The following is a 23564-nucleotide window of genomic DNA, read 5'->3' as shown; positions in this document are numbered from 1 at the left end:
TGGGCTTGTATCTGACTGCTGTGCTCATTATGTGACGTGTTTGTGTGGTATGCAGATCCAGGGCCTCCAGCATTCCTGCTGACAGGCAGACTGGAGCTTCGGGCCTGAACCGGCTCTCCACTGGTCCTCTTTGTGGCTACGCTCTGTTTGGACCTGGTGGTGCTGAGTCATATAGCCGGTCTGTCTGTCCCAGTTAAGCCCCCCTGATTTTCATCACAGGCCATTCCCATGAGGCCTTGCTGCTTCAGTACCAAGCACTCAGCCGTGTTGTTTGTACCTGTGATGCCTCTCACCTGAAAGATCCAGAAAGTCGGCACCTGTGATAGAAGAAGTATTCCTATCCTTTAGTAAGTAAAACTAACAAAACTAAACTGTTAAACAAGCAAAAAATCAAAAATATAGAGCAGCTTCTCTCACGCTAACAGGTGCAATAATACTGATCAGTGAGTCAGATGGATGTTAATCACACATGCACACAGTCCTTCCACAAGGTCTAATCAGGCCAATAAGTGAAAACACCTGTTTAAGTGGACCATTAAAGTCAAAACAGTACAGGAATGGATTTTAATAAAATTTTGAATAATAAATTTTGAATAGCCCAATTTTGATCTAGTATCCTGGATCAAGATAGCAATAATTGAGGACTTAAATGTGCTGCATGTCGACACGTGTTCTCAGATATTTGCTGAAAACAAACGTATTTGCTTGATCCATGTGACTTCATTGTTTTTTAATGGAGACACATGGATTATTTGGATTATGGTGATGACTAAGAAGCACCACCAGCCAAACTAGTAATAACTTCCAAATTCTACTTGACGTCTCTTTTTAAGAAAATCATACAGTTCTGAAAACCATTATCACACACACACACACACACACACAATCATTTCAATTCTGGATCCCAAACTTTATCATGTGTGTGTCAAAGACAAAAACCTGCAACACTTTCTCTCCAGCTGTTGATCACTTAAAGGTTTTTGGCATCACTTTTCTGTGAAGTTGTTCTCTTTTCTGCTTCCATTGTTTTGTCTGTGTTTACTCCTCCAATAGTGCAATGTGTTGACACTCTCACTAGCGAGGACGAACACAGGTGGTTGAAATGAACCTTGTTTAATTAAGTGCAGGCCTCAGAGGTAACCTAACGTTTGAGAGGTGTTTCAGTAAGTCAATGTTAAGGCCTTCTCCTCATTTAATTTATACTGGGAAACACATCCTTGATGAAGGTGGAGCTGAGACAGTATTTCCAGCTCGTTGGTCAGGATTCAGTTTGGTATGTTGCCATGTACATTCAGCTGGGTTGAAGGATGGTAGCTGAGAGGTTCGCACTGGGGATTCTGGGTGTAAAAATGCCAGAGCACAAAGCGAGTGTTGAGTATTACTCAGTCAAACTTAGCTGGCAGCCATGTTGCCTTGGCCTCAGATCAGTCTGGGTCCAGCAGCATTAAGATTCCGCCCCATACCTCTTTTCCTTGTAAGTCCCGCAAATGAGACGGTCTCCTCATGTTGGACACATGAATCAGCTGTTTGACTTGGCCCTTCTCTGACTCCAGCAGCAGGGAGGGAGGAGAGTTAGAGGTGCGCACCACCCGTCTCCTCTCTCTCTGCGTGGATGTTTAATCTTCGGGACATATTACCTCAGTGACCAGATCTAAGGCAACGGCCGTGATTGTCTAAAAAATCCAGCGAGCCGAAACAATTACTGTCACCTTAATGATGCAACCGTGCCATTAATCCTTGGAGACGGAGCCTTTTAAATCAACAAATCTCTGCCAGACTTACAGTGTGCCATGTCGTTTAACCTCTATTAACACAGACCAATTGGAATTCAAGACACTGTGTTGTTGTTTTCCTTCTTTAAAAGCAACAACACTCAGGAGCCAGATAGTAGGGTCATATGGGGCTTTATTCACTGTCTCCTAGTACCACTGGTTTCCACTCCCTGTGATTTTATGACCCAGTAACAAAGAGGACCTTTATATTCCACTCGTGTTGTGGTTTTACTACCTGTAGCAACACAGCAGTTAAGTGGCCATGCCAGTGTTTCTACAAGTTTTACCTTGTTAATTCCAAATAATGAAGGAACTAAACTTAATATTTTGCTGGAAACTTGTGAAATGCATGTTGCACAGTTGTGGGTTTTTGGATGTATTTTTCCTGCTGTTTCCACTTCCGGACAGCCATTGTTTTCCAGTCACTTCTGAACACTTACGTAATGTAATCCATGACTCTCACATCTGCCTCACTTTCTGTCAAAGTTACATTTATTGTTGCTTGTTAAACAAAACACAAAAACATAGTTTATAAAATTGTTAAGTGAGTGGCAGCTAAATGTAAAAGTAAAATCCTTTTAGAATTATTTTATCAACTGATTGGTAAAGAAAAAATGCTTTTTGCACTTCTCCTGAATTGATTAAAGGAAAAGTAAAAACTTTTTTATATATATTTAACTGACAATATTTATTGATTTTTTTCAGCTACATTTTTCATAAAGTATTCAGTATTTGCAGTAAATAAATGAGATTAAACATATTGTACACAGAAGCAGAGCAGACAGTCAGTCACAGTTTCATCTCCACAAATCACCTCCTCTTGAAAAAGAAGTCAGAGGAAGATCAGCTGAAGTGCTGTGACGTAGCTGCATGGCCCTGTGGTCGTCAAGGAAATGGATGAAAATGGTTTTGTAACGCAGCCTCTGTTAGTCTCTTAGGGTTCAGATTAGGTCTGAACCCACTCCCCCCTCCTCTCTACCATCCATCTGTCTTTAGAGCCAGCAACATAGTGAACACCCCAGAGTCCTACAGCCTCTCTGGAGCCTTGGCTACTTTCCACCCCTGCTGTAAATAAATGTGTACATGTGCTCCTGCAGCACAACAGTCAAACAAATGTAGATGTAGATGTACAGCAGTGTGTAATATTTGGACATGCTGCCAAGATACGATTGGGCACAAGATTCATTTTTAGCACAAAATACACTTTAGTTGGTTAAGTTTTCCTTTTATTGTCACACACTGTATTTGTATTCCCATTATTAATTATTCCCATTAGAGTAAGGAGGTATTTATGTGGGATCCAAAGTGTAACTTCATTCAATCCTGCAGGTTTCTGTGTTGGACACTGTACTCTACATGTGCCACATAGAAACATTCAGTATTTGATTCTGCTTCTCCATCAATCTGCTGAAATCTCTTCCCAACAAGTCCTTCCCTTTGTTCAAACTCTGTTTCTGTTTTTGAGAGAGCGCATGTGTGGTCAGGTTGAATTGGTGGCCAGACCCTGTCACACAAATTCCTTTTCATTCAGTTGGAACAGAAAGAAAGAGAGACAGACAAAAAGGGCTGAAAGTAAGAGTGAGAGAGATAGAGACAGAGAGAGAGAGAGAGAGAGTGAGTCAGAGGCCGGGGAGAAGGGAGGAGAGGGGGAGAGAGGGAGAAAGCCAAGAGACATTTGTAGTTGAGTGGACGAGCACAGACAATCCCTGGCACACAGCTTTTTGAGTGTCATGTAAACCACCCCTTCGCTCTCCCTTTTTGTCCCATTCACTGCCTGCCACCCTCCCTTCTCTCTGCCCCACCCTGTGGCCTCTCTGCTTTGGACTTGGGGGGGTTTGCTTGCCTCTATAAAAGCCCTGCTTGTGCCCCAAGAGAGCTTCATTCCCCATCATGGAGAGTCAGAGAGTCCAGTCTTCGTACAGGAAGCGTTTTGGGCCACAGGGCTCAAGCGCCACAGCAGTCAGAATTGGGAACCTTTCTTCTGGTCGCTTCTCCTGGCATGGCACCCCTCGCACTCTCACCCACTCCAGCCCCATATCTCGGATCTCCCTGGGCTCAGCCAGCGCGGCCCTGCTCCTGGGGAGCCCCGGGGACCGGCTGGACTTCTCGGCTGACTCCCTGATGAAGGCCCAGTACAAGGAGACTCGCACCAATGAAAAGATGGAGATGATGGGCCTGAATGACCGGTTTGCCAGCTACATAGAGAAGGTGCGCCTGCTGGAGCAGCAGAATAAGGTCTTGGTGGCAGAGCTGAACCAGCTCAAGGGGAAGGAGCCCAGCCACCTGGGAGACATCTACCAGGAGGAGCTGAGAGATCTGCGACGGCAGGTGGATGGTCTCACCGCTGGCAAAGCTCGGCTGGAGATAGAGAGGGACAATCTGGCTGCAGATGTAGGAACGCTCAAGCAGAGGTAGGAGGAAACAGGGTGGGACCCTGTGGGTAGGAGGATCATGTTAATGTTATGCACACAATAGTAAAATCAGCCTTTTATGTTAGTGTTTTACAAATGAAATTGCCCTGTTCTTTGCACTCCTTACTTGTACTTTTTGATGATGGAAGAAGTGATATTTATGTTCCAGCTGACATTAATCAAAATGATTATACTGAAAATTTTCCTGGAAAATAATATAATCTGAGCTAAAATAGAAATGTAGAGAGATTTTATATGTCAAGAATAGAAATGAAATGCAGAAACAAAGCCACAAACACGACCAAAGAGGTTGTTATTTCAGAGACCAAGTTTAAATTAACCAATCAGACGACAGAGGAGGAGCTGTAAACTCCTTACTGCTTTCTTCCTTCTTTACTCTGTCTGAGTATTATTCAGTATTATGTTTTTTTTTTCGGTCTGTAAGAACTGTTGTACTCTCATTTTAACACTGTTGGTTCAAAGCAAAGCAGCACCAGGAACACATCCAGTAAAATGTAAATGTACTACCATCAAAGGTTGTTCACAGTTGTGTAGACAAACAGTCCTTTGGTCAATTTAGCTTTGGCACTGTGCATTGGTTGTTTTCAGGATTTTGTGAAATACCAGAGGAAGAAAACTTAATTCAGTTAGACTAGCTTTGATGTCTCTCAGATTAAAATAAGACAGGATTGTTGGATAGCTGAGAGTTTTGTCTGTTTTTTTAATTACAAATGCATTAATATGCTGATTTGGTTTGTCTCTGATTCGTTGGAATGCAGACCACTGTGCTCTGCCCTGAGCTTTACTCCTGGATCCCTCTTTACAAACTTGATCCTGACTGAACCCCTCACTCATTGAGTGAGTGTGGAGGAATGAGGCAAACACAATGGTAGCCCTTCACAAAGGGAGCAGACAGCCAGGCAGATGTTCTCTTGTCCCCTGTTACTCTAAAGCACTGATTCCCTGCAGTCGCATATCCAGCTTTTTTCACTTACGGTGCACACGTGGCATGAATCTATAATTGAATTTAGTCAGGAGAATGAGTGATTGAATGACCCTGAGGGTGGAAAAGCTTTACTTCTTCACCCTCTGATTACCACGCAGCTGCTGGTCCCCTCTGAGGACACAAAGTGAATAGTGATGGTCGTGGCTGAAAGGGGTCAAAGGTCACCACTTCTGTGACTCCTGCGCCTCTCCTCCGAACCACTCCATTCAGCGAACTCTGCGTGAAGCTGTACAGATGTTACCCCAAGTCTGAGCATTTATGTTTCCATGTCTCTCTGTGTGTACGGCAGATGGATTGCAGGGTGGTGTGTGTCTGTGTGCGAGGCTGTGTGTATATGGATCCGTTTTGTGAATATGTGTGTGTGTGAACTCCATCCCGTGGGAAAGGCCTCTGGCTGTTAGATTGGAGTGAATGTGTAATGATGCGTAAGCTGCCCTTTCAGCTGAGCCCCCGTCGTCCCTGCAGCACGGGGAGCAGCACTGAAGCTCACAGTAAAATGGTAGAAATATGTTTTCAGTCCTCACAGCTTGACTCTTCATTATACTGGAAAGTCTGATTAGAAATTCAGAATACTGCATGCCTGCTTCTCTCTTGGTGAGGCTGAGCCATAAAGGAGGAGGCAGAAAAAAAATAGTAAGCTACTATTGGTATGTTGTGTGTTTCACCTGTTATTGTTACTATTATTGTTTTTTTTTTTGTGCAGGTTGCAAGATGAGATTGGCCTCCGACAGGACGCAGAGAACAATTTGAATTCCTTCAGACAGGTAATTCTGTTTCCTGGACTCATCATCTAAATAATACAGATATTCCGATATGTCTGATTCTCATTCCTCTGTGTGGATCCTTGTTTGCATATAGGATGTGGATGAGGCAGCTCTAAACCGTGTCCAGTTAGAGAGGAAGATCGATGCCCTGCAGGATGAGATAAACTTCCTGAAGAAGATTCACGAGGAGGTAAGAATGAAGTTGAAATAACGAGGTGAAAGACAATAGTGAGTCAGTTACTGTTTCCTTAACCACACCTGTGTAACTAAATGTTTGCTTTGGTTTTAACTTTTTTCCAATATCCTCTCCCTTCCTTAGGAGCAGCGTGAATTACAGGACCAGATCCTGGCCCAGCAGGTGCATGTTGACCTGGATGTGTCCAAACCAGACCTGACTGCTGCTCTGAGAGACATCAGGGTCCAGTATGAGACCATGGCCAGTTCAAACATGCAGGAGACAGAGGATTGGTACCGGTCCAAGGTCAGAAAACGAAGATAAGCCTTTTATGTAGCATGTACTGTAGCAAGGAGAAGTGGAGCGATACAGCATCAAATAAGACAGGATGTAACAGTGACAGTTCTTGTGAGGAGACTTGTAGTAAAGGACATCACACAGACTCAGAGGCCAGTGTACTGTCTGTCTTTGTATACAGTTTGCTGACCTGACAGATGCAGCCAATCGAAACGCAGAAGCCTTGCGCCAAGCCAAGCAGGAGGCCAACGAATACCGGCGCCAGATCCAAGTGGTGACCTGTGACCTGGAGGCTCTCCGTGGGACAGTAAGTAACAAGACTGTGTCAAAATATTGTTTTACCTGTTTGAACACAAACAGCTACAGTAACTGTACAACAAGTTTGCTGCTAACCTGGTGAACATATCTGTTTTCAGGAAATCGCTCATCTTAAATGAGACTATGTTAAACACTTTAACAGAGAGTAGTGGTAAAACGCAGTAGCAGTGGTTGTAGCAGTTATAGAGTTGGAATAAAACAGAAAAGAAGCAGCAGAGTAAGTAACTGAAAACGTTTAGTAGAAGTAGAGGAAGCAGTAATTAAAGTGGTAAAACTAACGCTGTTAGTGTTTAAAATTAATCTGAGTAGGACACTAAATAAAACCTCAGTTAACTACTATCAGCTGCTGGCTGTGTGTTCATTACTGGGTTTTTAACTGCATGGTTCATTACATCTTGTCTCTCCTCTGTCAGAATGAGTCTCTGGAACGCCAGCTCCGGGAGATGGAGGACCGCTTCGCCATGGACAGTGCTGGTTACCAGGATACAGTGAGCCATCTGGAGGAGGAGATCCAGGCGCTGAAGGAGGAGATGGCGAGGCACCTGCAGGAGTACCAGGACCTCCTCAACGTCAAGCTGGCCCTGGATATTGAGATTGCCACCTACAGGAAGCTGCTGGAGGGAGAGGAGAGCAGGTGAGCGAGAGCTGGTGGACTGGTTTGGATATAACACAACTTACAGAATGTAAACAAGTATATATGATGTTATTGTTTCTTATCTGTTCCTCCAGGATCACTATTCCAGTTCAGAGCTTTGCCAACCTGCAGTTTAGAGGTCAGTACTAAATGTGACCCACACAATTTCTCCTTTTATTGATGTAGTTGCTTTTGCGTTTTGGACACATGCATTTTAGCCCGAAGGGGAAATCAAATAAAAGATCGCAGGATCACCAAAATTATAAGCAACCATCTTCTGGGCACAGTAACAGGCCTTGAGCAGGAAATAATAAACCACCATTTACTAGACTGCACTGAATGTTCCCTTTCTCTCTCTCTGTTCATATTTTAGAAACTAATCTGGACACCAAAACCCCAGAGGCCCACGTGAAGAGGAGCATCCTGGTTCGAACTGTGGAGACCAGAGATGGGGAGGTACGTGCTTTTACAGAGCAGCACTCGCTCACAGTGAAGCAGGCCAATCTGCACATTGCACCTCTTACTCAATCCCTCTGGGGGGCAATGTTGAACCCTTCTGCAGGTTTTCACAGTCATTCACTGTGGCTCACCGCACCTGATGCCTTGTGCAACTAATACAAAAACTCACCAGAGATTTGTCGTTCTATTTTTTAAAACTCTGGTCTCTTTTTCTTTTCAGATCATTAAGGAATCAACCACTGAACACAAAGATCTTCCTTGAAGTTTTACAGCCCGCTCTCGCAGCTCATCCTCAGTCACAATATGAGGATTTTGAATGCATATTATTACATTTTTTTGTTCCCAAACCCCAAAGCTGCCCTGTCAGCCATTTCATTTTTGTCATCATCCTTAGACTAATCTGTTCTATAACCACATTATAACCATCAAGTACTGAGAGACGTCATCACTAGAATTTCTGCCAAAAACATCCATGTTTAGCTTTTTGTACAGCTCCACTATTAGCTTGAGTTGGATCTAGGCCATTCATCTTAGATAGTCTGTAGCTTGTTCCAGTAAAAACTGCTGGAAATGACTGGTAATCTGTTTAACTTGGACTGACAGACCAGATTTTTAGCATTGTTTCAGATTAGCTGCCATAGAAGAGGTCTTGAAATGTAGCGATCGTGTTCAGCTAATATATAGCGTGGTGGAGGTTGACATGTGGTTATTGTGTATGTGAGATTTGGCAATGGAAGAGAGTTGGAGTTTGCAGATGTCAGAATTGGACTAGGGAATGAGAGGTTTGTGTATGTTAGAGCAGCTTTTGTCAGAATGAGCGGTGAATCTGGGCTGATTTTTAACCCTTGACTGGTGCTATTTTACATTTCTTTCCCTTCCTGTAGCATCAACCTCTGCCTGTGTGTTGCTTCATGTATTCAAGGTCCTGCACACATGCACATGTGTTTTCAATTAGTCTCACCTCTTACTGATTAGACCTGTTCTCAGGTGTGAATTGGCCAGAGCCATGCTGGGGTTTTTCTGAGCTCTCCTGTGGCTGCTCTGACTGTGTAGAGGGACCAAAACAAACAAAGAATATATTTAGTCTGGTCTGTAGACACTGTGGCCAGGAACTGAATTTACAGACACATACAGAATACGGTGTGTACCTTATTCTGACACTGAGGAAGTACACTAAACAAAGCCTGGAAGCACACAGGAGCAGAGCAGGATTTATTAGCAAAATCAGACATACAGAGACGGTAAAGGGCAATCCAGGAGAAACAACTGCAGAGTGCAAACTGAAACAAAATGAAAAGTATGATTTTTACACACAGGTGCGTCCACTTTCATCCAAGTTTCGGCGTCATGATTCCAATTGTCTTGCAAAATTTCAGTGATCCATTTTTCTCTTTTGTCAGTCATCTGTAAAAAAAACAAACAAACAAAAAAAAAACATCTGCCTGAATTCTCTCTGAATCTCTTTGAGCAATCAATGTCACAAAAAAGTCTTTACTATTTCAGTTCCAATTTTTTTTTCCCCATGTGACTGCACCAGTGATAGACGCTGAATGCATTGGTTTTTGCCATTCAAAGTGACCGTGGTGACCTCTATGGCCATGTGGCCACGTGCATTTACATCTGTAACTGCTGCAACAAAACTAACAGGAGAGACAGCAGGGTCTGTACAAACCTAGAAGAGGTCTAATCAGCAAAGATAAGTGAAAACAGCTGAGTGTGTAGGGCCTTTAAAATTTCCTACATGAATTTACCTCTACTCTTCTGAGCCCTTTATTCACCACACACTCAGCTGGTGGCATCTTCTGTCTCTTGAACACAACCTGATAAGACATCATCATTTTTTGACACCAGAACGTGTCAGGACATGCCCACTTATCGAGCAGAGGTGACAGGGACAGAATGAGGCTGGAGGTGTGGAGGAGGTGTCCTTTGCCCTCCAGCTTCCAGAACCTCGCTCCTCCAAATTTGACTGCTAGGAGAGAGATGCAGAGACAGAGGAGAGTGCTGTGGAGATAACCAACAAATCCCAGAGCCCAGCAGTGCACCAGGAACCCTTGCTTTTTGTTTGTTTTTTATTTTAAAGGGAAGGATCTTGGGGTACAAAGGAAAGGAGGCTGCATGTAAGGATGGATGTATGGACGTCACAGCTCAGACACTGTAATCCAAGCCTTGTGATTTATTGGACGCCCTGCTGACTGTAGCCGTGCTGACAGGCCCTGCCACTAATGAGAGTGGTGCTGCGCTGAAGCTGGCTGTCTCTGTGCTCATCGCCAAGGACATGCTGTGATTCGCGTTCCCATGTGCCTCCCACCTTCTCCCCTCCACAACTTCCACCCCCGTCACACAACCCCGTCTTCTGTGTCTCCCAATAACACGCAGCCCTCTGTTGTATTCACTTTGTTTTGTTTTTTTGAATGTCGATCCTAAATAGTCTCGTAGCAAAGATGCAGCTGAATCCTGCTGTGTTTTTTTTTTTTTTGGGAGAACCTCTGCAGATGTGAATATAACATTAGTTTTTACCAATGCTATAAGCTATGACATCATGTTAACTTAACAACAATAAAACATTTTGTTTGTTAGAACTGATGCCTCTTTTGTTCAACATATTTCAAAGTCTTCATGGTCAGATGCATACATACAGTATATCAGCACTGATCTCACTGAATGAGTGTTACATATGCTGACATTAACTTCAGGGTATCATAGGGCTGAGAGCAGCAGGAAGACACTATTCATCATAAGTGATTGTTTCTGCCTGTCAGGCAGGTTATACTTCTGTGCAGATGGGTTCACATCCTGTGATATCACAGTTCATTAGGAGTGTTACTGTATATCCAAGCAGATAGATAATTGTGTCCAAAAATAGTGTTGCCTCAGATGCAAATAAACACCTGCACTTGATTATCAAGCACCTGACAAAGTCTGTTACCTATAATGTCACTGTATTGATTTTATTAAAAGAGAAACTTACATAGAAGACGAGATGAGTACTTTAGGTTACCCTGTAAATAATTTGTTTAAAACTTTTAAACTTAAAAAAAAGAAAGAAAGTGTTTTTCTGTCTTAAAACAATGGTCAGATGCCCATATTTATTTAGTTGGTTATTTTTGCTTGCTGAACTCTTGCTCATACTGTTGAAGGGAAATTTGTACATAAACCATTTTAAGATACACATTGAGTCAGACCACTCATATTCAAATAAATTCTATTTCAGTGTACATGTGAGTATGTGAGTGCTGTTTTTGTTGCTTTGAAATAATGCAACCCCCTTCTTATAATTTCCATTTCATAATCACTATCACATCCTTTTTAAGAGTTGTTCAAGTCTCTAAATCATCTTGGGTCTACTTGGCTCCTTCCACCATAAAATAACAATTACAGAAATTTCTCCCAATTAGGAAAGCTTGAACAAGCTGACTCTGGCAACGCTGCAGTCAGATCCCAGTATGGTGACTGTTCTGTTTGTGAGGGGTCAAGTAGCATTTATGTGCCATATAATATACTGTAAAAAATACATTTCAATATGGACAAACTGATTGTAAGAAACAGATGGTAAAGAACAATCAGAGGAGCTCAGAATATCATCTAAATTAAAAGGATTGAAGGCTCATTGCACAGAGTGAACATTTTTATTGATTCTGTGGGTTAAATAGAAGCATTAGGTTATAATCTAACACGCAGATGTACAGCGTATTTTGAGCACAAAGCTCCTCCTCAGGCAGCATAAAGAACCCAGATCTGTCTATGTCTTTTGCTTGTCTTCTGTTTTTTTATCTGCAACTTGGAAATTTAAGACAGTAATGAAAGCACGATGACATCAGAAACCTTCTCAGTATGGTAAAAAAAAAAGTGTTCACACAAATGCATCTAAGCATGTGTACAGTTGGCCAAAGTAAACATTTGTGTAAATGAAGTAATAAGTGACCAGCAGTGCATTTCAAGACCCAACATGGAAGTCCAGGACCTTCCCACCAGCACATGAATGTGGCATTCGTGGCTAATTTCTTTTTGTGGAGAAAATCATGAAAACCTCATATGTAACACTCAGACCTCTGAAGGTAAACATGTTGTGTGACTCGGTGCATGTAAAGTACAGTATGTATCTCTTTTGCCCGGCTCTTATCAGAGGAATGAAGGGTTTCAGGGTCTGCACTGAAGGTGACCCTGAGCTGAAGGAATGCCAGGCAGATAAAACTCTCAGGCGGTCGGGGGTACGGGCCCTGACGGCTGTCTCTGAAGCACTTTCCCGTCCAGTCCTGTTCCACGGGGACTGGGAAGGGGTGAAAGGTGACAGAGATGGGCATTTTTAAGTTCATTATCTTTCCACAGTCGGTGCGAGGTGACAACAGCTGTCATGTAAGCTGTAGAAAACATGAATACACACAGGCACACCGTCTCATTAGAAAATGCCAACCCTTTTTGTTGAAATACACAAGCACAGATATCCAATAGATGTAGACATGAGTGAAAATACTCTTCATTATATAGTACAGTACAATTCTCTTCCACTGAGACATTCCTTAGTCCCCCAGTGGACGCTGGTGTTGCCTCTCATGGGTGCAGCAAATAATTTCAACGTAGCAGAGAGCACATACCACCCTCAAATCTGCATAATTTGTTATTCTGATAATAGAAAATAATGCTGCATCTGAACCGAACCTGCAACAAAATAAACTACAGCTTAAGAGAGCAGCTGTCTGGTTGATAAACTGATTAATCACATGACAGTAAAATCATCTGTCAAATGTCAAACATTAAGCTTCTAACATGAAGACATCAAATTTAAGATAAATTGAGTTGTTGAGTAATAAAAGGAGACAAATTATTAGACTAATAATCACACAGCGAACTGACAAGGTAGTAAAGTTGTCATTGGTGGAATAATGGGTGGGATGCTGTATGTTGCCCTCTTTCGTGCACATTCCTGTCTTACTTGGCTCTCACACCAACGGGTCACGGGAAGCTCTTTGGTTAATTTTAGCCCTCATTTCATCAAGACCATTGAGACAAAACACAGAGCAACCACCTCTGCCCGTCTGCCGGACTGTGAAGCCACGTTCCCTCTGATCTCTGAGCACACTTTACCCACTGAACCACTCCATCAGTGAACATGTGCTCATACCAGCTGCTTTTCTTTGGACAAAGTGGAGTGATGGCTTCTTAGGTCACCAGCCTGCCAGCTCAGAGGGTCATGCATGGTCTCAGACTCAGTAAAGTTCATGTATCCCTTTGAATAAATATAATTAAGTATCTTAGATTAAGACAAATGAAATAAGTGCAGGTGTTGTGTCAGTTGGAGACATATTAAGGAAAAGGAAGTGTGGTAGGATCTGCCAAGAGACGGACCTGTAAATGCCACTCAGCAGTAAACATCAGCTGGTCAATGAAACTCTTCTATGGCAGCCATTCCCAAACAGAACTAACAATGTGCAGTGTGTGTCAAGAAGCCACTTGGAGCCTCTCCAGCTGACCTTTCAGTAGGTATACAAATGAAACTCTGGCCTGAATGTCTGCTCTGTCTCTGAGTGAGCTGCTGGCACCTCTTTGGGTTGAGGGAGAAGGTGGCGTCCCTTAAGTTATGAGACTGGAATCCAGGTGAAAACACAGTTCATCAAAGCTCACAAATCTTTTTTATATTTACGAGTTTGTCACATCATGTAAGGTTACTCAGGCCCACTGCAGTTTGCATGTCTGCCTGTGGTACAGTAAAATCTAGGCTGGAAATTTCCAGTCACACAGTGTCACGTAGGTAAAAAGCAGACCACCTCCTCTCCTCACCTGACTTTACAACGGCGGTTTATTTTCCTTTGGTCGCTTTTGACCCTCAGCTCTGTTTCTGCTTTAGTGGCTCTTATCTCCCTCATCAGTGTGATATGATTCATAATGTTGGAGCAGGCAAACATTATGAATCACAAAGGAATATCCCCATGCTTTCTCTGGTCCCACTGAAAGGAGACATCACACACACTCTCTCACACACACAGAAAACCATACCACACAAGAGTGCCATTTCAACGCTTATCATGGCTATAGATTAATATAATACTCCAGAAGTGTGATGGCAGCCACAGAGAAAGAGGATGCTGCTATTTCGAGCACAGAGACTTGTGATGTCGAGTAAGCAGAGTAGACCGATGAGGGTCTGCACTCTGTCAGTGTCAGACCTCTGTCAAGTCATCCACAATGCAATAAACATAGCTTTAGGAGATGGATTTCAAAATAAAAGATCCCCTTGATAAGATCCCTTCAGAAATAAGTATTTAAATCATGCAAAGTCATTTCCATGAATATCCTCGGCCCTGAAATTCTTTTTTACAATCGTAAAACGTCTTGAGCCAGAGGGACAAGTGAATTTTTTGTCCATTTGAGACCTTTCACCAAGCGATGACAAAAACTAGGTGGTCCATCTGTATATATACTTATTTAACTATAATAAAGATGGTTTTTTAATTTTAAATATGGAGTTGCAACCATAGCACATTAGAGCTAAAATATGCGATTTATATGTATGATAAAGCTGAAACAATGAGTCAATTACTTGATTCATGATCAAACAAGACATCTGAAGAACTCACCTTGAGTTTGAGGAATTTGTGATGGACATTTTCTTTTCGCAAACTTTATTTTGAAAGACTAATTAAACCCCACTTCCATTTTTGTCCTTACTTACTCAGGCTGACTTGCCACTGCTGACAGCTGCTCTTGTGGAGCCGGGGGGCGGTGGAAGGGGAGTGGATCCAGGGAATCTGGCTAATAGGAGCTTCTTCTCCGCCGTTCTTATCGTGCAGTGTCCAAACTTGGGGGATAATGTTGCGATTATAAAAACAAACTCAGAGATCCTGCGCTCAACAGCTTTCGTTCACAACTTCTTTTCCCGAAACAGGTTCCCCGCACTGAGCAGGGGACCACAAACCGTGGGAACCATGAAGTGTGCACCGTTTGTTTTTCTTTTTAAACCTTAAACGATGTTGTATGCGGCTTTTGCAGTATCTTTGTCTACTTTTATTCGCATTATCAGCGGTGCAACATCCTGCATCTGCCATCGCCCTGGCAACCAGACCTCCTCTCCATCATTCTCCAGCGCTTCATCCCTCAACAGCAGCGGCAGCCTGAGAGAAACAAAACCCCGCTCTCGTCCTGCACGTGGAGAGAGATTTTTTCCTCTTTCCCTCTTGAACTCTCCTTTCTATTTTGTTTATTTTTATTGTTTTGTTTAAAACAGAAATAGCAAGGTTCATGTGTCGGAGAAGTCTTTTCTCTCAGCACCAAAATGCCTGTGAGACGCGGTCATGTTGCGCTCCAGAACACCTACCTGGACACTATCATCAGGAAATTCGACGAGCAAAGTAAGTGCACGCGAAACGAGTGAGTTTATAAAGCCATGTGTTTCTGACATGATACACACTGTGTCATTTATAACATCCACCAGCGACAAGAACTAAACGTTTAACCCTTCACAATATGCACATTTATAATTTTAAATATACACAGCAAGAGTTAGATCATTTCGATAATATTGATTATGATGTAATGTGTTTTAAATGCTCTTAAGTAATCTGATAAAGGTGTTTGCCTGAAACAGGTGTTCAAAGAAAGCGGGTAAAAGGATTAGGCAAAGGATTAGTTTTAGTATCTCCTGTATTAAAAGGGGAGTAGTAATGTTTTCAGTCTCTCAAAAAGGATTTCTGATGGCTTATGGTTGTCATCTGCAGGGATAATTATCCCCTGGAAGATATAAATTAATCTCATCATTGTTAAAATAGAGCATTGTTGCCTAAGGTATAGGGTGGGTGCACAGAAAATGATAATAAGTATGGTTAAACCTTGTTGCTTTGGTTAGGAAAGTGTAATTTTGTTTGTGAATTTCTTTTGTTCATTTATCTTGGTTTCATTATTCTTTGTATTTTGTCCATGTTTGTCTAGTTTTATTGTGTTCAGTGTTATTTAGGCTCTTTCACTCGGGCCACAGAGCCTGAGCAGGAGGCAGACTGACAGGCTTTTTATGTGACATTGAAATATCTTATCTAATCTGTATCAGCAACGCTGACAGACCTCTGCCGCTCCTTTTATGTTTGAGGGTTAGTGCACCTGCATGTGTGTTTGTGAATGATCACCTGATGCCTTACATTATATTCCATTAGCTCACACGTTGTAAAGAGGGACCATCACTGACACATTTAGGAAGGGAAAAAATCTATTCTCCTGCAAACCTCTGAGGCCCAGCTTAGATTTTGTACATCTCACATTGTACACCAGTCAATCATGTCTTTGTTGATATCATTTGTAGAATAAAGAGGCTTAACAACACACCCTATATCATATATCTACTGGAACATAATCAATTCAGTGTCTGCTTTTCAAGTCAGTCTTTCTCTTTCTTCTTGGCACATTTTCCACCTTAATGCACACTTTATCTCACTCGCAGACTGGATGTGTAAGACAGAAAATAACCCTGTGGTCCTGATCAGATACTGACTAAACATGGAGAAGTAGTTGACAACTCTCAGTCTGTTTCAGTCTGATTAGATCTGGGGCCAATGCTCGAATCTGTGGAGCTTCCTTTTGAGAAACATCTCTTATGTAATGCCTCTACTGTATGTCCCTAAACGTGTGTGTGTGTGTATGCACGCACAGCCACGTGCACGACCAGGTGAGTGCACGTGCCACAGTGGTGCTGCTTAGCAACGGTGTGACGATCAGAGTTTCCGCTGTGAGCCCCAGATAATGACTTTGGACAGGATGTGCTTTCCATCAGAGGAGCTCACCCATTTACTTTAAAGAGAGGGACTGAGAGAAGAGTCCCCTCCTCTCATCTGTGTGGGCTGCAAACAGGGAGAGCTGTTTAACCCAGTTCCACCACAGGATGATAAAAGGGCCAGTCAGAGGCTGCAGAGGTTATGTATGTACTTTTCATTTAGATCATTGAACTCCTCCATTAGCGGCCTTCGAACAAAACTGTCCTAATTCACTTTCATGGCGGACAGTGTTTTTGGCATAGTAGCTGTTGCCACGTACATTACAATCATCAATAACAGGAACTAGATGGTATACGAGCTTAAAATTACTATTCAGGATTTGCAAAGTAACTCTGAGATACTCAGCATTAAAGGTTTGACAGCCCAGGAAAAACCATCACTGTTGTACCTGACACTGTTCAGCCAGGAGGAGAGATTATTGGTAGTGGTTTGACCCTCTTGGCAGGGTCATCAGGCTGGTGGGAGGTCCACATCAGATGAACTAACATCCCAGCCTAATTTATTCTGTGCAATTTATACAGTTTCTGTTCAGTTTGCAATTCCATGTAGACTGCTGGAAGGAAGAAATAATGAATACAAACATATAAAAATGTATTCTAGCTGTGGGCAATTATGGGTGAGGTTAAAATTTAGTTATTAAACAAAATAAAACACATAAAAAAACACATAAAACAAACAAATATGCAAAGTATGAAGTAAAAAGAAAGTAAATAGAGACAACAGATCAGAATGGATAATAACAATAACTGCATAGAGATGTAGGCAATTAATTAAACTCTATAACAAACGTGGATAAGTCGAGTTTAATTAAAAATGTCAGAAAAATCTTACAGGCTAATCCTGACAGGCGTCAAACACCTGTAAATTCCCACAAGTTAGGTGTGACGCCACAGAGGCTCTTATGTTAAGAGTGCCCACCTGTTCCTCCTCAGTCCCATGGGGGAAATTGTGACGCTAATAGCATTAGCACCATGGAAAGGTGGACTTCATTAGTTCCACTTCAGCTGATTGTGCAGTAGCAGAGGAGGAAGAGCTGTTCATTATAATGACAGACCTCATTAGTGACAAAGCCATGGAGAAGATTTGGAACACCGTATACTTTACTGTATTTGATTAAATCTTTAGCAGTATAAGTGTAATTGTATTGTAAATACCTTAAAAATAGCAAATGAGAGTAAGGAACAGAACATGAATTTAGAGGTGTTTTGTTCCCAGTAGCAGGGGCTAATGTGATCACTTTAATTAGGCACCTGTGCTACCCCACAAACCTGAAAGCAGTAAGTAGGTCCTCATATTCAGACTTCTTGACTTTTGTTTTACAATGTAAAATATCATTATGCTATATAAATGTATACTTGAAGATAAAATAGCATGTTAGGTTTGCAGAGCTGCAAAACAGAGCTAAAAAACACCCAAAGTTCAAGCAAAGCTAGCTAGCGAGATAGCCACAGCTAGCCTAGCTAAAGCTAACGTTAGCTACTCTTTTCCTGTTACTGAAAAATCAACTTTGACAGTCCAGAACTTTAGTAATTCAGTTTTATTATCACACATATATGAGACAGTAGCTAAATCTAGCCACGGCTCAAAGTAATCTTGAGGGTTTGAAGGTTTTGTGAGTGTAAAATTTATTGAGCATTAATTGCAATTTATCTATCTGTGACAAGGTTTGTCTAACCATCCTCAAAACTTCAAACCCCTGTTCCTTATCCTTCTGTCCTACAGTTAAACCTCCTAATATTTATGGTAAATGCCTTAACTGCTCAGCACTTTGCCGTTTTAAACCAAGATATGACCCTAAGCTTGTATCACTCTTCAGATCGCAAGTTTGTGATCGCCAACGCTCAGATGAAGAACTGTGGCATCATCTACTGCAACGAGGGCTTCTGTCAGATGTTCGGCTTCACCAGGGCGGAGATCATGCAGCAGCCCTGCACCTGCCAGTTCTTGGTGGGGCCCGGTACCATGAAGAGCGCCCTGGCCCAGCTGGCACAGGCCCTGCTTGGCTCAGAGGAGCGCAAGGTGGAGATCCTATACTACGCTAAGGAAGGTAAGAAACGGGGGGAAGGTGAAACATAAGGAAGAGGGATATAAAGGATTAAAAACCCCTGTGAGTGTGTTTGTGTTAGATCCCTGGGTTGATTGTTGTGAAATATAGTCACCATAATTATCCATATGTTCCACTATTTGCCCTCCATCTTTTGAAAAGAGGCCAGAGAGGACACACCCTTATCCAGATTTACTTCAGCCATCTGTCAGTTATTTGCTGCTATTTTGGCTACTTATATGTTTCTAGTTACTGCTCTTAAATTCTGGAATATAGCTGATGAAAAAGCACTAATAGATTGAATATAGCTGACTGTGTGCTCCTTTGCAGCATGTTTCATCTGAACCTAAAAGTTAATCAATCTTAATTGATCTAAGCCTGACACTTTTTAAGGGTTCTATATAAACTTTGAGGTGAACTTTAAGTTGAGAAGTTGTTTTAAGTTGTTTCTAGTCACCTACTTAGTTTTCCTGGTTGTATGCATAAGTAGATGTTTGTACAAGGTGATGAAGTTAACGATGTTTCTGTTGTCTATAAAATATGACTATAAAAAACAATTCATATTCATTACTAAACCTGTCCATTTAGTCTTATAGCAATCGTTCAACTCAGTGTAAAGTGATGTACAAGGGCGATTTTTGTCTGAACAATCCTCCTTATTCCAGAAACATCCAAAAATCTTTACCAGTTCTGCAAATACTTTTCTCCCATCACATTTCTGTTGTTTGTTAGTCCAAACTGCACAATCACGTTCAGATTTTCCCAGAATGTAATCATTAAAATGAAATGCGTCCAGCGTGATCGATCCACAAGAAAGCAATCTCAGTCTCGCGTCATGTGTGGCAACCATTTATAGTAACCTGCCATGTTTTTTTTTTCTTTTGCAAACCACTATAGTGTCTCTGTGATCTTGAAAATCAGACATCGTGGTCAAATCAGGGTTTTGTAATCAGGCTTTAAATCACATAGTGTGTTCTCGGCACTGAGTCACCTCCCTGGCGAGACTAGGCAGGCAGACTCACTACCATATTCTTAATCTGTTTTGAGGACCAGTTCCTATTCATGCACAGTTGTTTTCCTTCTCCTCCTCTGCCATATTGGTTTATTGGTGTAACCTTAATCCCTTCCCCCCTCCCTCCTCATCAGTCTTCTCTTGCTTTCCTTCACATCCTCAATCTGTGTTTATCTTTTGTGTGAAAATTTGATTTTAGAAAACTTATGTGCAAACGAAAGTACAATTATCACAGATGGGGGATGAGGGAACAGAGTGAGAAAACACAAAGAAATAACACAGTAAGACAGACATTTAAACTTTTGATCCGTAATTCATATGTTGGCATTTAACTAAATGTTCTCTCCTCTCAAAGCTCCATTTCCTCTTGACCCTCAGACTTAATCTTAATGCTGCCACCAGTTGCAGACTGACCTGTGGAGGTCTGTGTTTCGCCTCCTTGATCTCTTTCACCTGTTAATTCCTTGTTCACCTGTTTATCTACCACTGAGGCAGAAACACATGATGGAGGCAAGCAAACACACCAGGCTGAGGATGATCACAATCATCCACCATAAACCTGAACACATTTACTGTCCACATACATACACAGACATACACACACGTGTCTTTTGTTACTTTGGACATTTGGGCATTAGGAGTGCAGTCTAGAGAGCTGTTGTCATGGAAATGCGATCAGCATGCCAGCTGAAATCCACTAAGCATCTATTTGTTTTGTCTCCTGCTTCCTACTGTGCTCCCAATCTGAACAGGCAGAAAAAAATGCGAACAAGTGGGTACAATGATTCAGAACAAGTCTCTCACTGGCTGATTTTTTTTCTTTACCCCCAGACTAAATTCCTGTCAGAGTTTTCCTTAAAGTGGATGTGTGAATAGGACTGAATGCAGGCACTCAGTGTGTGTAGATGTATGTTCTTCTGTGTGTGTGTGTGTGTGTGTGTGTTTGTCTGATCTGCCCTATCCCCCATTTCTATTTTTAGACCACACTGATTGCAGTGTGAAGTTAGACCTGACGGAAGTGTTGCACATTTAGCCTTTTTTAGCTTTCAGTGTCTCTCTCTTACCCTCTCTCCCTCTCTTTGTCACTCCCTCCTGTGGTTTCCTCCCTAATGGCCTCCCCTAAAATCGTGACCTCATAAAAAGGATCAAATGGCAGTGAGAGAGTGGGGAGTGTGTGGGGGTATAGCTCAGTGGTAGAGCATTTGACTGCAGATCAAGAGGTCCCCGGTTCAAATCCGGGTGCCCCCTGCTAACCTATTGATGTCTACCTCTCTTTCTGTGTTTAAAGGGACCTGCAGACCGTGCCTGGTGGATATTGTCCCAGTAAAAAATGAGGAGGGCATCGTCATCATGTTCATCCTCGACTTCCAGGAGTTAATTGATCCTTCGCTCAAAAAATCAGGCCTCAGGCAGAGAGTAACCCAAGGATGGATTTATTGTAAAGCCTTTATTTTGCTTCAGTGATTTCTATTAATCAGTTTGTGCCACACGTCATCATAGTGGTCAGCACTGACATTTTAATTATTAACTAAACCATAGTTTCAGTTTCCACTCATGGGCATAGTAGAAAGTAACTGACCAATGTCCTCAGTTAGCGTTTTATAGATACATGCACAAAAACAACTCTGAGTAATTTAGGCAAAGTAAAAAAAATAAAAAATACATATGAACATAATTTGTAGTAGATTAAGTTTGTAGGTTTGATAACAGTTAAGCTGAACACAGAGTCTCCCCCTCAGGTCAGAATCGCAGGACTGAAGATGAGGCTGCCAGTGCTGCGATCCATGCGACGACCTTCACTTTCCAAAGACCAGTTTGAAGGGGTTGTAGTGGACTACCTGCAGGTGTGGTGGTGAATTCACTGACAAAAGATGATGCATGTGCTACCTCTACACTGACACTTAACTGTTCTTCACATGTGCATGTGGAACGGAAAACAAAAGAACATTCTGCACTCAAATGATTCAGTGACAAAAGCTCTTTTGGTGTAGGCTTTTCTGAAAATCCAACTGTTAAATATTCATTACACAGTTTTTCATTTTGGCTGCCACAAATAGCTGCAAGAATTGTTTCAATTTTGAAGGACTGATTGCTCAGCCCAAAAGACACAAAAATGAAGAATGAGCAGCCCATCTTTCTCTTCCTTCACTTCTCTTTAGACTTCTCTTGTGTTTTGATGAGTTACACCTGGTGAGAAACAATATTAGACAAAGCCAGGCTAATTTACTGTGCTGAAAGTTGAAATTTTTTGGCAGGGATAAGACATTCTTTTATGTTGCAGGCCTACTTTGTATTTTATGTAGACATGTTTGGCCCATTTCAGAAAACAAAACAGGAAACACAGACATTTTGCATCTTAATACAACCATAAACATCTGTTTCGACATTCTGATAATTACAGATTTTTACTAAAAAAAATGTGATTTTTTTTTTTTTTTTAACTTTTCCTGTGACAGCCAAACAGCGAGGAGGTCCCTCTCAAAGAGTTTCGGATCCCGTCCAAGGAGAGCTGCATGCAGTCTGAGACGGAGGCCCTGATAGAGCAGGACATGGATCCTCCATCTCCCGCAGCCCAGTCGTCCACCAAGCGGCGCTCCCTACTGACGGACAGGCTGGACCCCGGTATCACCTTCCCACGGGGCACTTTACCTCGGAGCTGCTCCCGGGACAGTGTCCGCAGCCTCCGACGTGCCTCATCACTGGATGACATTGATGGCATGAGGGCAGAATGGAACAGTCGACCTGGAGACCCCCGAATTAACAGCAGTGAGTATCTGAGTGGGACACTGGGAGCATCTCAGGGGGGATTTGTGGTTAAAATATAGAATTACTGGTTCTAGTATTAAGTTATTGTTGCTGTGTTTATCTCTCCAAGAAGCTACAAGAGTTATGTGCAGTTTAATGAACTTTTATACAAGCTTAATGGATACCTGCTAGTCAATCAAAATGACTGTTTCCCTTGAGCAGGGCATAATATTTGTTGCAACACTGAAAACACGCCAAATAAAAAATCTGATGTAAGGTAAATGATCTACAAGCAACAAAAACTACAAGCAGATCTTGACTCTCTCACCATGATTCACTGAAAACTCTTTACTGTTCTGTCAGACAGGATAAGACACAAAAAGACAGATCTCAGATCTTTTCTCTGACATTCATAATACACCAAGCATCACTCTGAGCACGTGCAACCGACTGATGGTTGTTCCAGCAGAGACACACTAATCAATCCCTCTGTGTGTGTGTGTTGTGTTTGTGTGGGTGGGTTTGTGGTCCATTTGTGTTAAAATTGCACATCACGGCACATCTGTCCCCCTCTTCTCTCAGGGGAAATATTTTGTGAGGAAACTGTATTTTTATACAGGTTCCAATCATACTCTAGACTTTCACCCTGTCTGTCACATTTTCTTTCATTTTCACCATATTTGTGTGTCCATCTGTGTCTTTGAGGCTGAGAGGAAATGCAGTCTGTCCTGATTACCCTGTTGAGAGCCAAAAACAGTGGATGAACAAAAACATTTTAAAAAGTTTTAACTGTAGTTCATATCAGTTTAAAAAAAAAAACATATTATCATTCTAATTAATCTTCAGGTTTTAGTAATCACACAACCATTGATAACGTTTCCTGGTTTCCCTATTTTTGAGTCTTAATCGCTGATGTTGCTGCTCCTGTGCTGTAGATTTGAAGCCCAGCGCTCTGAACTCCACGTCAGACTCGGATCTGATGAGACACAGGACCATCGGCCGAATCCCTCAGGTTACCCTCACCTTCGGCTCAGATCGGATGAGACCTCCTTCGCCCACAGAGATTGAAATCATCGCACCCAGCAAGATAAAAGACCGCACCCAGAATGTCACAGAGAAGGTCACTCAGGTCACACAGGTAAGACGAGTCCTTTGTCATCTCAGTAAAAGT

General features: G+C 42.1%; 2 protein-coding genes and 1 non-coding gene across 3 annotated transcripts in view; all 3 read left to right on the top strand.

The window, feature by feature from the left end:
* The first annotated feature begins 3436 nt into the window (after positions 1 to 3436).
* gfap (glial fibrillary acidic protein) lies at positions 3437 to 10418 on the top strand. Its single transcript, XM_018672129.2, has 9 exons — positions 3437 to 4183; positions 5893 to 5953; positions 6048 to 6143; positions 6273 to 6434; positions 6607 to 6732; positions 7157 to 7377; positions 7473 to 7516; positions 7751 to 7833; positions 8057 to 10418. Exons 1-9 carry the CDS (start codon positions 3663 to 3665, stop codon positions 8096 to 8098), a joined length of 1356 nt encoding a protein of 451 aa, XP_018527645.1. The 5' UTR covers positions 3437 to 3662; the 3' UTR covers positions 8099 to 10418.
* Positions 10419 to 14530: 4112 nt separating this feature from the next.
* kcnh6a (potassium voltage-gated channel, subfamily H (eag-related), member 6a) overlaps positions 14531 to 23564 on the top strand; it is a 26761-nt gene continuing 17727 nt past the window's right edge. Inside the window, 7 exon segments of the mRNA XM_018672192.1 lie at positions 14531 to 15182; positions 18409 to 18639; positions 20937 to 21086; positions 21388 to 21401; positions 21403 to 21492; positions 22105 to 22414; positions 23329 to 23531. Coding sequence (XP_018527708.1) covers positions 15107 to 15182; positions 18409 to 18639; positions 20937 to 21086; positions 21388 to 21401; positions 21403 to 21492; positions 22105 to 22414; positions 23329 to 23531 — 1074 coding nt within the window. The 5' untranslated portion in view covers positions 14531 to 15106.
* Positions 20825 to 20896, top strand: trnac-gca (transfer RNA cysteine (anticodon GCA)). Its single transcript has one exon. It is a non-coding gene; the product is annotated as a tRNA-Cys (tRNA).

The sequence above is a fragment of the Lates calcarifer genome, linkage group LG11 (genome assembly GCF_001640805.2).
Source record: "Lates calcarifer isolate ASB-BC8 linkage group LG11, TLL_Latcal_v3, whole genome shotgun sequence".
Taxonomy (NCBI): Eukaryota; Metazoa; Chordata; class Actinopteri; family Centropomidae; genus Lates; species Lates calcarifer.
Note: the sequence above shows the minus strand (reverse complement) of the source record. Positions and strands in the feature narration are given on the sequence as shown.